At 40.8% G+C, this 17,899-nt stretch overlaps 1 protein-coding gene across 4 annotated transcripts in view; it reads left to right on the plus strand.

The window, feature by feature from the left end:
• The window catches only part of oprl1 (opiate receptor-like 1), a 54,872-nt gene that overhangs the window by 22,094 nt on the left and 14,879 nt on the right, over positions 1-17,899 (plus strand). The window contains exons 1-3 of one of the 4 annotated variants that reach the window (XM_068596628.1): positions 15,716-15,946; positions 16,322-16,490; positions 17,547-17,634. In XM_068596628.1, the coding sequence (XP_068452729.1) occupies positions 15,856-15,946; positions 16,322-16,490; positions 17,547-17,634 (348 nt within the window). In that variant the 5' untranslated portion in view covers positions 15,716-15,855. Of the gene's footprint in view, positions 1-15,715; positions 15,947-16,321; positions 16,491-17,546; positions 17,635-17,899 lie in introns of those variants that run through there. The other 3 variants (XM_068596629.1, XM_068596631.1, XM_068596630.1) reach the window with 3 other exon arrangements.

The following is a 17,899-nucleotide window of genomic DNA, read 5'->3' on the forward strand; positions in this document are numbered from 1 at the left end:
TCAACAGTGATGACTCATAACTTGCATTACATACATACACATCCATGAATTTGACCTCTGCATTGAGGCGCAGTGGTCTGCTGTGAAGCAATCACATTTTTATGTTCACGCCTCGCTCTTCAGAGGCTGTGGAAACACAACCTTGTGATGAGATGAAAACCAGCTGTAGTTGGTTACAGCGATACAACCAACTCCTTTTAGATCCCTCTGATAGAAAAAGATGAGCATACTTCCAAAAATAAAATCTAGATTCATAATTACTGTTAAACAGAAAAGCAACACAAATAGATATTTTGTTGATGATCTTTTTGCCTTTAGAATAAACCTGTTTGTATATTCTAAAGGCAGAACGAATACACAAACAGACTTTGTTGTTATGTGTTGATGTTTCTGTACCTCCTCTCTAAGTCTTACATTGGCAATATTGGAATTCATTAAAATCTCATCAGTGGCGTTCGAGTGGCTGCTCGTCATTAAAAGGGAGGACAAACAAACACATGGTCCAATTCTGGAGGACACAAAGAGAGGGAGAAGAAATTAAAGCATGAAGGGAACACAAAGGCAACAGGGTTCTGTAGAGGAGGCTTCTTCACAAGAAAATGTGCATGAGAGCTGTAAGCTGTTTGCTACCGCCGCTGCTGCTACTGCTGCTACAGCCACTGCTAACGCCGCCGCCGCCGCTACAGCCACTGCTAACGCCGCTACTGCTGCTACTGCTGCTACAGCCACTGCTAACGCCGCCGCTGCTGCTACTGCTGCTACAGCCACTGCTAACGCCGCTACTGCTGCTACTGCCACTGCTAACGCCGCCGCTACTGCTGCAACCGCGACTGCTGCAACCGCAACCGCTACCGCGACTGCTGCTGCTACCGCCGAATTTGGTTACCTTGGAATGTTACAATAAAGATATATGGCAGATAATTGTTATAATCCTCGGCAGCAAAAATGTTCAAGGAGTAAAAGTCGCAGTAGTGCGATGTCGTAGCCATCGGCTGGGAACAAATCGGTGAAGCCATTGGGTTTCCCAAGAAACGCATCGATTGCCACTATAAATGTAAACACTTTTAAAACCTATACCATGACAAAAGGTCTTGGAACCAAGAGATGACCGGAGAGGAGGGACATCAGAGAGACAGATGAGTGGGCCAATGGTTTAATTGGCTACTTGTTGATGCTAACGGGCGAGCTAAAGACAGACACGGGTCTCCTAGACCCGACCTGCAACAGCGAGGTCTTTACTGTGAGAGAGGAAAAGGCTTCCAATAGAGGCAGGAGACCGAAAATCATTAAAAACATAGAGAGAGTGTGAACGACAGAGAGGGTGTGACGCAGTGCTACCAAAAAAAAACCTTTTCAAAAGCTTAAACTAATTGAATCATCTCAGTGTTACGCAGGAGGGTTGCAACACATGCACTTCATGTGTAGAAAAAAGCATAGCCGTGAAGAAGAAAGAGGAGGAGGAGGAGGAGGAGGAGGAGGAGGAGGAGGAGGCAGGTGGAACAACAAGCTGTAGGATGTAAAGCTGAAGAGGGGAGGAAGGAGAAACCAGAGAGAGAACAAAGAGATGAGATGGAGAGAACATAGAGGACTGAAGGGTCGTGCTCACGGAGTGGACACTTGAGGTTGAATGTTGTTTTTCACTAATTAATCTGAACTATTAGTGTATTTCTGTCACAAAGGTCCATTTATTTATTAACGTTGGCTAATGGTGTCTATTATAGTTCTGACATAAATGTTAATGCCTTTTACACGTTTAATGTAAACTAATGGTATGTCAGAAACATTAAAACTTAAAAAAAAAGTTTTTACTGATTAATATTATCTACTTTATTGTGATGAGAAAGGTTATATCATGTATTACTGGTAGTTAATATATACTTTATGTCTGTCATAATAGTTGCTGCATTCATCACTGACAGCTTTAATAATACATGCTCCTTTCATAAATGTACGCTATTATTCTTGCATTTGTTGTCAGTGGTTCATAAAGTGTGTGATATTTTAACCCATTTAAGAATTAATCTTCTTCCTCTGAATCTTTTCAGTCATTATTTACAGACGTGCACCACTGTTCAACTGTGTGAAACTGTTGAACTCGGTTCATCGGGGCCATGTTGTGTTTCCATGAGCTGTTTTATGGACGCAGGATTTGTACAATCAATATGCGACTGACACGTGATGCCACATCTCACCTCTCCAGCCAGCTGACACCACAAGAAGCATTTAGTCGCCTCTTGTTCTCTTCTATAAGTATTTATTATTAGGATGCCAGCGTCGTAGCACACCTTGCAACCTCTGCAGAAGTCTGCTGGAACGTCTCATTTAACTTTGTGTTCACAAGCACATCAAGAAGGATGACGTTACGAGACTTGATGGGATCAAAATACCATAAAGTATTCACAACCTTTTGTTGTCCGATGCAAATTAATATGGTTACTATCGTGCAGTACTTTTATACACATTTGTATATTTAGTATTCTTCTTACTGTTTAATTTAGTTTTATTACTGTTTATTTATATTACTTGATTTTTTACTTGTATTAGCTTGTGAGCAGTGCTGCTGTAATCCTGAATCCACACTGAGGGACTTATAAAGGATTATCCTATATGTTTTTTTATAAGGCACATTGATTTATTTACTGCACATCTCTCATGCAAGCGGACCGATATGCTTTCCAATGCTGAGCGTGAAGGCGTGAGGTGAGAGGCTGTTAGCGGCTTCATGTTGCATCGTAAAACAAAAAGGTCGGAGGTTTTTTTTCTCCCCTGCTTCTGCCGGGTCTCCATCCACCACCCCGATGACGCCCTTCACCCCCTCTGGGCTTCCCAAAAGCCTCGGCTGTGAGGTTCACAGGAGTTGAAAGGTTTTCGTGATAATGCGCAATATTTGCCACGAGGCGGCCGTCGGCCGTCGTGAAGCCAGCGGCCTGTAATGCGTCTGGCAGGGAAGCGAGCAAAGCTGGCTGACGAAAGCCTGTCGAATGAGGATATGCGGGCTGACCGAGCTCGCCCGGTGCTTCCAGCACCCGCATCACGATTCATGGAAAAAGCATTTATTATTCAGCAGCTGCTAAGGGTCGGCTTCATGCATGCTACACCGCTGTGGGAAACTTGAAATGAAGAGAAACTGCATTTTTTTTCATTCAAAATTATTTATTTCCCAAAAAGATTAAATGTGCTTTTGTGTGACGCATCGTTAGTAGGTACGATATGTCGATTTAATGAACTTATCGATCAGTCGACAAAATGATACGAGTAGTAATCGAGTCTGAATTTCTTTGGTCCTCGAGGCTGCTGAACGTTGCAGAGGCTCAGAGTTTAACTTGCATTAAGGAGGCGTGGATTGTGGATGAAGGGCAGCGATGAAATGAAGTGGCAGCGTTCACAAAAGGACATTTATATGAGCATGGGAGACATATTCAGATCAAAAGATGCCAATCTTCTTTGAGCAAATGGTTTGAAAAGCCGTGTGGAGGATGCGCCGCTGAATTACTCTGCTGATGATTGCAGATCAACAACCTTTTACAAAAGCAGGCGCATCCATTCCAACGTAATATCCACTCAGCATTATGAGCTGAACTACGGATTAGCTCAAATATTGTGTGATTTAATTTGAAGGTTGAACATATTTGGTTATTGTTCAACACAGTGAATATTTTCTTTGGAAGTCCTTCAAAGCAGCCGTTCACATTCGGAGAAGGGCTTCTTCAATGACGCAGCTGTGGAGCTCTCGTTTATCGAGTACCTTTTATTGATTGGTCATTTTGAATCGGTCATTTTGGAAGATGAATTCCCAGGAGAGAGAGCGGTTGTGTCCATGTTTTGAGACGAGAGGACGGATTCAGGAGAAGAGACTCAACGTCTCGAACCAGACACACATTGACAGCTGTGATCATTCTGCAGGTTAACAACCTTTTATGTTTGCAGTTTAAACAATCAGTTGATTTTTATACTGGTGAATATATCTTCTTGAAGGGCTCATATAAATATACAAATGTCTGATCGGTGTCCTTACCCGGCGGCAGGGCTAATCTCCACATCTCAGTCTGAGGATGAGCGCTCGCTCCTCTCCTCTCGGACATCTCGGTGATTGAAACCGATACGATCAGAAGTGTTTCTTCTTTTCTTTGTGCGGTTGTGGTTCTCTCCAGCGACGTTCACCTTCAGAACAAAAGGCTAAAAGAGAAGTCGTATCAAGGTTTTAAGCAGCTTGATTTAGTCGTGGAACGACTCCAAATGTTGGCGGCAAGGAAATAACTGAAGGACAGAAGTCGGTGGCTGAGGCTGAGAGCAAACTGCTCTTAATGACTGTCGGCTCCGCGGAGCTGCAGCCAAATCCATCAGTTAGACAACGTCAACACACATTTGCAGTGTGTGTGTTTATTTTCCAAGGCCGAAATCCAGGAAACGTTCCAGTAAGACCAGAGCAAACAAACAAGATCTGAGACATTTGGTAAATTCCCTTGAAAGCATTTTTTTTTTTTACTATAGTTGGCATATTCCTTTAGTTTGCTCGTGTGTGTGTGTGTGTGTCTGTGTGTGTGTGTGTGTGTGTGTGTTCACCATCCTGTGACCCTGATTTGAATACCGTGCGATTGTGTTTTTCAGTACTTGTTTGTTGTCCAGCAGCAGAGAGGAGGCGTCCTCTTTGCTCTCAGGTCTTCTCTCGGCCGACGGCATCGGGGGAAATTACTTTCAGCAGCTGCTTTTATGAAATGTACTGAGAGAAAAATATGTCTCTCTGGCTGTCAGTTTATTATAACCAGCTACCGGTTGGCATTGATATTCAATGTCTGTGTGTATTAAAGAAATAAACACAAAGGAAACCAGTAACCTGACGTTGTACTGTGGGCTACAGGCAGAAAGAGTCCTTTTGGAGGGGTTACAATCAATTGTGAGGCATAAAATGCAAACACAAAGCCACAAGGCTACTGTATGTTTGAGGAGAAAGTGTGTGTGGTAATCTTAGCACCAATTTATACACAAATACAAACAGTGTAACACACAGCTATATGTTAGAGCACCTAAACATCGGGTTTAATGCTGATTAAACACAGTCGGTGTGAGCAGATTTGTGCCACATAGAAAACATGTATCTGCGGTATGGATGAAAGAAAGTATGCATTAAAACATCTTCAGACTCTGTTGTGTTTTTGATGCGTTACTTTTATGCGTTAATATGTCAGGTACATGTAGTTGATTCCTCGTGCCGGTCGGATCCTGCAGCTTTCAAAATGTGATGTTTTGCTTTTATTCTTAAATGACGTTAATGCAGCACAAATGCCCAGTTTTATTAAACATAAATGTAATGGCAACGGGCTTACACATGTACAAACAAGTACACAGTTTTTGTATAATTACGTCTAAATTCAGGACCAAAAGATCCTTTTTAGGAGCAGAATTACAGTACAAGTTAATTGGTTATACACATATTTAAGTGTTTGGCAAACCTCGGCCTCTCTCAGGCTTATTTAACGTTTGTTACAGACACAATATTCATTCAAGTATTTCAAAGCAGCAGTAAAGTTTAGTTGGTTTAACAACAATCATAAAGCAGTGTTTGGTTTAGTCCAGATTAACTTCAGAATTGCTGGAACTTTAAGGCCTAAATTACTAATTTGTACATAAATAAAATGTTTCTGTCACAGAAAGATAACATTTTGTGGCAAAAAAGCAACGTAATTCCAGAAAAATTCTATTTTTCACGCCGCAAATTAAGGCACCAGCTGTTTTGTGCGTAACGTGTTGGGTTGAGACTATATTTTATATTATATACGTTTTTACGCTTGGTTGAAGTGGAAAAACTTGTAATAACAACGAAATTGATTCGTCAAGCAACAAAAACAATTGAAGTGTCAAAATAATAAATTCAAGCTGCGATCATCTCTGAAGATGAATCCCCCTGGTGTTGTGGTGTTGTGGCGTTGTGGCGTTTGTGTTGATGTCAGACTGCTTGTGTGTTTGTAGTGTCCACTCGTGTGCTCTTCACGGCTCCTCAAGTCTCTTTTTCTCCAGATTGAATTATTATTGTCTAAATGAAGTGGACATCTGAATAAAAAGCACCTGAGTGAGTGAGTGAGTGTATGTTTGCATGCATGCATGAGTGTGTGTGTCCATTCATAATGGACTAATGGAATAATAAGTAAAGTATGGGAGTTGACCCTCACTGGGTGACTTCCCCATGTTGCTCACTAAAATGACCTCCATGGCTTTAGACCAATCAGAAACGAGGCTCATTGGGAGTCAGAGTGGAAGGTAGAAGGATGTTTGCATCGTCAAAGATAACGGGGCGATAAAGCATTGACTGCTAACCACTAAAGGTCATGATTGAAGGCTTTTCTTGATGTGATCTTGCATCAGTATCAGTGAGATATGAATATGATATGAGAGAACCAGGGAAACGGGTCTGCAGCCCTTTTACCAGGTCTTCTGAGTCTTTGTTTGGATTTCCAAAGTGCTTTACAGGCACTCAGACCCGGCTGGATCAGTACTTGTCAGTATTATTTCAGGAGTGAATAGCTTGTAAAGCCCGAAGCTTTATCCCTCTGACTTTCTACTGTTCAATATCAACTCCCTCCACTTGTGCTCTTGTCAGAAGATGAAAAATAACTCTTTTCTTTCCTCGCCTTTTGGAATTCAGCTCTTTATTTCACCGCTTCTGCGTCGAGCATTTTGAAACGGCAGAGTCTGAGGGGTGTGTGTTGGCATTTATTAAAGCGTTTTATTGTTCGTCGACGTCTTCACAAGTGTACACTTGTACATCTGTCGACTGTTAGTGTGAAGGACTTAAGCCAACACAATGCAGCTGCTTGACACACAATGACAAAGGTCAGAAAGGTTCATGCTGCCAGGACTCCTCTGAACATCGCACGTTGTAAAAACCTCGGGAAATAAGGCGTGAAGGTCGATTCCATGAGGCTCAATCAATCGATTTTTCACATGAAATTAGACGATGTTCAACACCAGAGATGCACTGGTTCAGTTATTTGGCGGGTAAATTAATACAAATATTACTGATTGGTTACATATATTTTAAGTTGTACCTTAGAAAGAAGTTAATTTCCCGGAGATTCTCAGGAAATTGCTTCCTCGTCAATTTCCTGGTCATGATGAGAAGTGTTCAGCTTTTGAACATTTGCATACTGACTTCTGTGGCTCTGCCGGTGTTGGAGACGTTGGATATTACCGGTTTATACTGAAGGAAGCGCTCACACCGGCTGCTGTTACATTTCCTTTGACAATTATTATTCACATGATTGGACGTGCAATACTAAATGCATCAGATGGGACATGATGTTTCGTCTCTCTGTTCGTACAAATATGATCATTAGAGGGTTTTTTTTTTCTGTTCCAGTCCGTGTTTACTCACCGGAAAGCGCCGAGCTGAAGTAACTTATTGCTCGTTATCTACATTAAACCAGTTTCATGCTTCTTCATGCGTGGGGACGACGCACGCCATCCACACCACGCCGACCACGAAGAAGCATGAAACCGGTTTCAAGCACGCGACCGTGAGTGAAGAGATTTTATATGACAACAGGTATGCGTTAGCAGCTCTGTAAGTATTCATAAATCAATTCCTAAAGTGTTTATACTGTAATCATTGTAATCTTCACAATAACAAGAGCCAACACCTGACTCTAATGCACCGGCATGCATGTTTCAAATCCCCCCTCGCTGCACACTTGAATCATCTCTCGGCGAGTCGGAGATAATCATACATTCGTTGGATTGCTTGTAGACGTGAATAGACCTTAAAGAATAGAGCTGATGGCGCCAGAGAAGAGCTGTGATAATAACAGCTCCAGCGTCTCTGCAGCAGCTGGCGGCCGGGCGTTGGGTTGCATGTCATGAAGAAAAGCTTCCCTCCTCTTCCCCCTGAAGACACATATACTGTTGAAGGATACAGATAAAAAGTTCCTCATGAATCTGTGCCGTCGAGACATAGAGGGAGGCAGCGGATGAGACACAAAGGAGAAAGAGAAACGCTTCGTCAAAGAGCTGTTTATTTAGCAAATTCAAGGTTCTTCTCTCTCGTTAAGCTTTTGGGAGGATGTGTTACCTGCTGCTTCTTCAACTGCCCTTGGAGATGTTAAATACACAACCGGGAGCATTGTGATTGCTTCTCAACAGCCAACAGCACGGTGACGGCTGAACCAGCGGCTAGCAGCTAGCTTACTGAGCTAACAGCCATGACAGTGGAAACTACCAAAGACTACTTCTTACTCAATCTGATACCCAAGTATGAATCATACATACATACATACATACATACATACATACATACATACATACATACATACATACATACATACATAACTTCATTAATACCTCACAAACATGCACAGCTGTGTTTCTGTAACTCTAAAAGCTACTTCATCTATCAAGGTCAGTGTTGTGTCCTTTCACTCTGATCCCATTAAACTCATCTTTGTGTCGCTATGTGTGTGTGAGGTCAGGTCTGCTGCACATGACCAGCCTTCATGCTTAAGATTCAGCCTTCAGTGTTAATCCTGTTGTGAAGACGCATTCATCTACAATGAAAAGCCTGAAAGACTCTGCATGAAGCTCTTCAGGCCATGTTCCATCTGTTATACGTGTGTGTGCTCTTGTGTGGAGTAACACATTCATTTAGTGACTTATTGTGATCCTTTGGGTTTAGATCCACAGGCGTACCGGCGGCAAAGGGTTACAGACCCTCAGAGTAGAACAATAGTTTTAACTTTTGGTCTTCAACAAAGAAACACTGCACAATGGACGAGCAATACCCTCGCAGTAAAGATGCTCTGCAGTGAGCATTTACTTTTCTTTTGACGTCTTCTTTCTGCCCCATGAGCCTCGATGGAAAGCGAGAGCGCTAACCCCAGCCGCCATTTTGAAGACACGTCAAGGTAGCAAACTTCTCAAGGTTGTTGTCCCTGGCAGGCCATTCAAGATGTAATCTGTGTGCACAGAAGTCCAGTTTCTGGGATGCAAATAGAGCCGAGCTGTTGAATTTAGCAATGTTTAGAGTTTGCAAGTCGCACATTGTGGTTGAATATGACCCGTCTGCTGCTCATGTGCACTTAATGTAAAATTTATATATTTTTTTAAAGGTTTAAAAGCCTTTGTGCACAAATTCCATATTTTTTCATCGGAGATTGTTGCATCGCTAAAAATCAATCCATCCGTGCGTTGTTGTCATTAAAATTACAAAACTGACTCCGAAGCTTTCATCCTTCATTACCTTTCAGAAACAGGCCAGACTTCTTGCAGACGTCATTATCCTAAATGGCTTCTGATAAGAGTTCACTTAGTCTCCCAGCAAAAAACACTTTCAGTCAAAATTACAAAGATGCCTGATTTTTATCTGCGGCAGCAGAACGATGTGTGTGTGTGTGTGTGTGTGTGTGTGTGCACGTCCGTGAGCGAGTGACTGACCGCCTCCACACCTCTGTGCATTGTCGACCTCCAGTTGCTGCTGTGTGTGTTTGTCTAACAGCTAACAGAACTACAACCACACGTTCAGCTGAGTGGATCTGTTTTGGCAGGCGTGAGAGCGGAAAACACGTCTGATACTCTTGCGGCCTCGACGGCGGGTTAGCCGGCTGCAAACACACCTGGTGGAAAGCTATCCTCTATCAGCGTACACCTTTCTATTGGAGGATAAGGCTTTGCCAGGTGATTGCAACACAGTTTGGAATACGGGATGATCACAAAACAAATGGATGAAAAATTAGACCGCTGGGATTGTGCTCTTGGCCAGCTGTTCGCCGCCACTTGAGGGTCACTGAGGTACTTCTGAATAGTTTGGTTATGTTTAAAAAGAAATAGCTATTTAATATCTAAATGTAGCATCCTTCTGTGGACCATAACAGGAAATGTAGAATAATTAATGAACAGAATTTTTGCCATTGGGAAAGAAAAATCCATACAGCACTTATTACATTTCAAATGTCACGGATGATTACTTAATTGTGTACTTTATATTGTGGTAGTTTGACACTGTCCTCCACATTTTCCATTAAGCGATCTGTGAAGTAGAAAAAGACACACACAACACACACAAGTGCCTACTCCACACCGAGTCAAGAACAGGTGCCGCGCTCATTGACGTCGACACACTGCAGACTGGCAGTTTGTGAATAATTCAAAGTGATTATTAATATTTGAAACGGAACAGCGTGGCAGATGAAAGAGTCATTCGACGGACTCATTTCATCTCCCTCTGTGCACGGAGAGAAGCAGCTTGAGATACAAATGAACAGAGATGAAGAAGAAGAGCTTGTGCTCAAGGACGGTGAAGCCAGAGCTTCAACCTTGCGTGGGACCGACTGTTGATAGTCAAAAGGTACAACATCATCTGCAAATAATGATCCACACGAGTTCCATGTCGCATTTATTCATTAAGTAGCGTGAATGATCCATCCAAACACTGAAAGGAAGTCATCCAGCTTGACGAGCGAGGCCTTCCAGGTACTCGAAGGAGAATTGGTGTTGACAATCCACGAGCATGAAGATGCAACAACTGGAGTTTTGAATAACACTGATGGAAACATGACCTACTGCAAGTTTCACATGGAACCTTGAAAAGAAAACTTAAGGTCTGAGTACAGGAATACAAAAAGTGAAGCCGTTGCCACATATATACGATGAATGGCTCGACGAGCACAACAGCTGCGTAGCTTGAGAAACAGACTTCAAGGCACGAGGCACTGAATCTGAGACAATAATTACTGCAGCGTTTCTTCTGCTGCGTTCATTTTGGAAAGCGTTTATTTTGGAAGGCATTTTTTTTTTTTGGGAGCTTTTTTTAAATTAATTAATTAATTAATTAATTAATTAATTAATTAATTAATTTTTTTGGAGAGCGTTTTTTTTTTTTTTTAGACCGGTTTCTTATGGAAAGCGTTTTTTTTTTTAATTGATTTTTTTTTTTTTTAGACCGGTTTCTTATGGAAAGCGTTTTTTTTTTTAATTGATTTTTTTTTTTTTTAGAGCGGTTTCTTATGGAAAGCGTTTTTTTTTTTAATTGATTTTTTTTTTTTTTTAGAGCGGTTTCTTTTAGAAAGCGTTTTTTTTTTGGAGAGCAATTTTTGGAGTTGTTTTTTTTTTTTTTTTGGACAGCTTTTTTTTTTTATCGCGATACATCGAGTATTGCGATATAATGCGATTTAATTTAATTTTTTTCAACCGCAAATTGTCCCCAAAGGAAAACTTAACAAAAAATAACTTGATTTCATAATCCTAGAACCAAAGCGTTTAAATAAAAGATCGATACTTGGCTTCCGGGTATCGATACAATATCACCACACAAAATATCGCGATACTGTACGGTATCGACTTTTTCCCCACCGATATTCTCTTCTGCCTGCTGTGGTCCAATCAAGAGTTTTTTGGGTTACAAGTCAACGACTGATTTGGACTTGAAGTTGTGTACCACTAACGTCCATGCTGAGTCTTGTAACTGATCATTTTCAACCATAATTAGTTTTTTTTCACCCAGCTTCTGATCCTTCTTGTAGACGTCCAATGTTAATCTCCTTCCTGAGATCAAAAATGGAATTACTGTTTGATTAATTGCAATGTTGACCTTATAGCTCTTAATTATTCATGAGGCGCCCACAAATTCAGCAAAATTCATTATCTGCTACAAATGTCTTTACTGAAAGGTTCACAGGCATGTAAATCCATTAACTGCATATATTAATTAAACAATCATAGTTGCATGCAGAGAAAGTTTAAAGCTGGAGATGAAAAAAATGAAATGGGATCAAAGGGGACAGAGAAAAAAGAGCCGAGGTTGTGGCAAAAAAACAGCTGCAAAAAAAAGAGAAATAGAATAAATTGGTTTAACTTTGACATCAAACTAAATATTAATAGTGTGATCTGAGCAGAACGCGAGCTGCTGTGTTATTGCTCAAGAGACAGAAAGGATGAAAACAGCAAGGTGAGGAGGACGCATGATGTTTAAAGTATTTGTATTCATATCATTTAGTTGTCTAAATAAAGAGGCATGTGTTTGTTTCACTGCACGAGAGAGCGATGAGGTTAGAGTCAGTCAGAAACAGAATGAGTGAAGTGAGTGTTTCCCTCTGTGGTTGGTAGTTTGAGTTCTCCGTCTCCAGCGAGGAATGAGATTCTTGAGTTCCTTTGTTATTGTGTGAACAAAGAAATGTCCGTCAAACGCATGAAATGAGCCAAAACAAGGATTTCAATGTGAAGTCACATGCAGCAGCATTTAAAAAAAAGAAACCAATTACGCTGGTATTGCCTTAAATGTGATCATCAATATTAATATTGCATGTATGAGTGATGGCATGTGGCTGTATATTTGTGACAGATTATTAGTAATAACTAATGTTAGGAGTTATGAATATATAAGTGAGCGACCTTGTTCATTCTACATTTTAAAGACATCGCCTTCCTCGATGTGCGTCGGGCTCGCTAACGTTCAGACGTGTCGGGTGTGTGCAGCGTCTCGCCATAAGCTAGCAGAAGAGCTCTCTGCTCCTCGCCCAGCTGTTGATTCAACCAGATGTGCATTTGATGAATTAATTTACCGTGAGAACAAAGCACATTAAAAGAAAAATCACGGCTGTTAGAAAAATTCACTCGACACCTCGGAGTAAAATCATTAAAACGGGAACATTTATTCTTAACAGTGAAAACAGTCACTGATTAAGCGTGAGGAGGTTTTTCCAACATTTCCCCCATTTTTATACTCCGTATGAACATATTTAAAGAGAAACGTTTGAGGACAAATCATCACATCAAAAACTTCTGGCGAAGAGAAAATAACTGCGAGTCAGTCTCTTGCAGGAAAACGAGACAGTTGAAGACCAAAAACTCTTTCTGGTGTCATTTGTGGTGTTTCTTAATGTTTTCCTCGAGTCATATTTGTTTACCGATTGTCGAGTTGTGTTTCTTTTCTCTCAGTTTAAGCCTCATAAGGAACAATTTTAAAAACAACTTAACAGGTTTCTAGCCTGCTTGCTTCTTAGTGGGACTTCCTCTTCCCCATGAAAGCGATCCACAGACAGAAGCGACAACACCAGGAAGTGACAAACAGCTGTTTCTAGTACGTGAACAGCTGTTTTAATGCGCCTCCCCCTGCTGATTTCAAACAATCGTTCAGAAATTCAAAATACATTCATCGCTCTGATAGTTTTTGGATATTGGAACAGTAGATTTATGTTGTTGTTATTTATCCTTTATGAGACTATTGCCGAGATACCGCTCCAATCTTCTGTCAGATGTGTGCTTATGGGGATTTATTCAAGCACACTGAGATTGATTTAAAGCACTATTTTTTATTGACCGTATTATCAGGGTGATATTTAAACCAAAACAGGCTATACATCATGATTTATTGGGTGACATCAAGCAATTATTGATTGTTAAAATCAAGGATTGTCCACCGAACGTAATGTGATGTCACCCAAAAAAGCCTTTATGTTATATTCTGAATTTATATGCACTTTATCTGTTATTAAAATCACTTTTTCCAGCTTTATTCTTCTCTGTTAACGTCATTGCTGGACAGTGAATTTATCCGTTAGGATTCTGATCATAACGGGCCGGTGGGTTTATTTTTCTGTGCTTTTATTTCAGACGTGAGTGGGTTCATTTGCTCAGAAGACGTGTGCTTTGTCTCGTAATGGTGCTTCGCATCGCTGCTTTTAATAACCCTCACAGTCCATGAACATACGAGGCACACTGCTTCTTCACTTCCTTTGGGAAGAATTAACATGAGTGTCTATTCTCAGAAGGCTCTGGTTAAGTCGTCCACGTTCATCTTTTTGGAGAACGACACGAGAAATAACTTCTCCGGCTCGAGCTGCGTCGGTTAAAATACGAGCAAATCAGTATGTTATAATTCTCAATTATTCATCATTTTTTCTGAATACTAGTGCCCAGATACTTGTACTATTTTACACTTTCAATGGTTATTTCGTTCAGAAGTACAGGGACAGAGAGAAGTTTCTCCTAAAATGTGTTTGTTATGTTTAAAGTCAATGAGTTATCTGATCACTGGTTGTAGAAGTGGTTGATCCGACCTCTAAAACAGTAAAAAAAAAAGGCCGATAAGAGCCACAGAATCTGCAAATGTTATCTGCAAACTGTCCTGATGGCTAACATAGTAATTGTATACAATATAAACATATTTTTAACACTTCATTTTCTTACTTCTCCAGTAAAGAAACAAAACTCAACGTTTCTCTCATCAAGAGCGTATCGGTGAAACAAGTCTTTACAGTGTGAACTGCCCGAAGGCAGAAATACTGGTCTTCTGTATCTCTGTATTAATCTACACCTCGTATGTTACAGGATTTAACTTCTCTTTGCTCGGGGGCTCACCTCTTTGACCTTCTCTTTTCTCTCTTTATTTCTTTATTTAACTCTCTCTCTTCTCTGTTGCTGCCTGAAGCCTTTCCACTCATAACTAATGCAATTATACTTTTACTGACTGATAGAGAGAGAGAAAGAGAGGGAGAGAGAAAGAAAGGAAGAATGAGAAAGTGAGATAGTCAAGGGTTGAATATCAGGAGACAGTTATTATTGAAATAAAAAAATAGATATCTTGACCCAGAGAGACAGAAGGCCACAAGACAAGTAAAACCGAGAGAGAGGGGAAAATATGTTATATATATATATATATATATATATATATATATATATATATATATATATATACAGTCATAAAATATTCTCTCTGAAGACTCACTTGCCAGCAATTATTCAGTACGCAGAGAGAAGTAAGGGATGAATGGAAGAAAGACTGAATGTAAACAAGGAGGATAAACAGGCAGAGAGAGAAAAGTAGGATTAGGAGACAAGGTGAGAAAAAGAATGGATGAAGGAGAGAATATGGATGGTGATGTAGGGAGAAAAGGAGTGAAAAGGGAGGAATGGGAGGAAGAAAGGGGGAGAACAGGATGCAAGATGAACAGAGAGACTGAAAGGAGATGATTTCACATGGTGGGAAGGTGGATGGAAAACAAGGAAGAATGATGGAAGATACATGCGTCTGGAAGACAGGATGGAAAGATGCATAGAAAGGAGACAAAGGGAGGAATACAAAAAAATGCTTGATAAAGACATGAAGAGACAATAGACTGAATCTAGAGACTAACGAAATATTGTCTCCTCGAGTAATTTTCTAAACTAAAAAACAATGAACCTTTCGTGATTTATTCATTACATTATGTTTAGCTGATTGGCCCACATGCAATGTTAAATACATATATTAAGATGTATCTGGTTTAATATTATGGAAAATGCTTTTAATTCGCAGCCCTTCAGCTACTGATTTTCTTTTGTCCTTTTTTCTTTGCTGCTCATTTTACAACTTTGACTACCAGAGTTTAATTTGCAGCTGTTGTGTAGTCTTGTCCCTTAGTTGTGTTCATTGTACGTTTTCAGCAAATGAGAAAAGCCTGTATAAAAAAATAATAATTTAACACTTATATGTGAACAGATGCTTGCATAAGTACTATTTAAAAATAAATTAATAAATTAATAAAATCAAGCTCAAATTGAGTTAAAAGATTTTTGACCAACGAATGTCGATAAACATGTTTTCTGTCAAACGGCTGCTCGTGGTGGAGCATTATGCTAGCTAGCTAGCTAGCATAATGCTCCACCACGAGCAGCCACTAGCTAGCTAGCTAGGACACTAGCCACTAGCTAGCTAGCTAGGACACTTGAGCACTTCGAGCGCCACACTGACAAAACCAGCAGCGTTCAGAGCACTGAAAGTACCCGGATGGCGCACCGCAAACGGTCAACAAATACAGCGTAAAACGATGGACACTACTCCGCCTAAACGGGCGCCATCTTGGCTACGTAGCGTAATAGGAGGAGCCCAATGAAATGTACACATCACGTTGCGTTCAGCCAGAAGGCGGAGGCTCCTGCCGCGATTGTGGAGGTGTTGTAGTTTCTACACGGGGTGGAGAAAGAGGTAAGCAAGGGACAAAAAGAGGGCAGGAAGTGCGTTCATTTTGTCAGTTTTAGTTTCGCGGGTATCGCGAGCAGATTCGCGTAACGTTACGTCACTCCCGGCTTAATTTCGCGGGTGCCGCGAGCAGATTTGCTTTCCGTCACTTCCGCCAAGCGGCTAACGTGAGTTAAGTGTTTCATTTGATGCAGCGCTTATCTGACATTACATGTACAAGAAGGTGGATAATTGAGATTTAGTGACACTCTTTTTTAATACTTTTCATTGGTGTAATGCTTTTACAAACCACTGTCCAGAAGTACAGGATGAGCAAAAACATTCATCTGTACGACAATATTAACAACCTGAAGATGCAACAGCGGCCATATTTGTTTTTAGGCTTACAGTATCATACAAGTATTGAGGCTGCCTTAAATTCAGCATCCTGGAAACTTGAGATGCAACAAAGACCGAAGCAGGAAGAACGGAAGGAATCAGAGCCGAGGAGTTGTAGATGGATTACAAGTGAAGAGGAGGAAAGATACAGAGGCCTGAAAGTTAGAGGAAGGTAATGAGAAGGATGAAAGGAAAGAAGACTGAAAGGCACAGATGTTGAGATGCAAGGGAATACATGAGTGAAAGATCTAAATAAAGAGTGGGGTGTTGTGTACAATGTTATCTAAAATTGGAAATGTTAGGGGGGTTATGAGGAGGAAAGAAACGACGCAGAGGAGGCGGAGAGAGGATGAAAGAAGTAGATGTTGTGAGGAGAAAAGGGAAAGTGCAAAAGAGCTTCAGGCCAAACTGAAAGAAGGGAGGAGGAACGCATTGACTGCAATGCGCTTTTGTAGAAGTTTTATCCAGAGCAGCAGAAGCAAAAATCAGCAGATTTTCAGCAACAGACAAATTCATAAAATGAGTGACTTATGTATGAACTGTTTTGTGTGCAGTGGACTGTAAATCAATTGTCATTTTAATGTATACGTTTATTTAAGATTCACGTACAATGTTATGAGGATGTTCAGGCTTCAGAGACTGAATCCTGACATTACCTGGGTCCAATTCTTAACAGAAAGAAACCACTTGTATGTATCTGTTAAAAAAAGTTATGGAGCGAGACAAGCCTGCGAGATGAAATTGAAAATCAGACATACAGGAACCATCAGACCTGGAGAAAACTCCCAAAAGATATGACAACCCTCAGTAACAAGACCACAGAAACACCTCCTCACTTTGAGGGGGAAAGACTTATTAAATACAAAAGCCACAAAGAGCTCAAGAGAGGGCGACCAAAGCTCAACCAGCATTGTCAAAATTAGTCCAATATGTCAAGCTAACACACTCGACGTCTGTTTTAATGCTACGTTATTCATTCAAGTCTCAAAAGTGTCAATGTTAGCAGCAAAGACATCTGATGGTACTCAGTCTGTCTGTTAAGCAGGTGGACTTTCATGTGATAGGTGTGTGTGTGTGTGTGTGTGTGTGTGTGTGTGTGTGTGTGTGTGTGTGTGTGTGTGTGTGTGTGTGTGTGTGTGTGTGTGTGTGTGTGTGTGTGTGACCTGCAGTGAAATGAGCTTCATCATTTGACTGAGCTCCTGTGTTGCTGTGCTTCTTCTCTCCTCAGATACACAAAGATGAAAACGGCCACTAACATCTACATCTTCAACCTGGCTCTAGCGGACTCTTTGTACCTGGCGACTTTACCTTTCCAGGTATGACTTACTAACTGTCACACCTATAACACGAGGAGATCTAACGATCACCCCTGACTATGTACACGGTTTCCTGAACTATCATTTTTGCCTCAATGTCTGTAAATTTCCAACCTAGGATACATTTTTTCACATTTTCGTGTCTAAATAGCGATGTCGTATTTGTTATTATGCGTCTTGCTCAAATCTCCAGCTCCAAGTCATGACATAGAATATATTTTAATTAATACGAAGCTATACTTTCTGTGCTCTGAGACAGAAAACT

This window comes from Clinocottus analis, unplaced genomic scaffold, assembly GCF_023055335.1.
Source record: "Clinocottus analis isolate CAN_PGR_092001 unplaced genomic scaffold, fCliAna1.0.p SCAF_39, whole genome shotgun sequence".
In the NCBI taxonomy this organism is placed as follows: Eukaryota; Metazoa; Chordata; class Actinopteri; order Perciformes; family Cottidae; genus Clinocottus; species Clinocottus analis.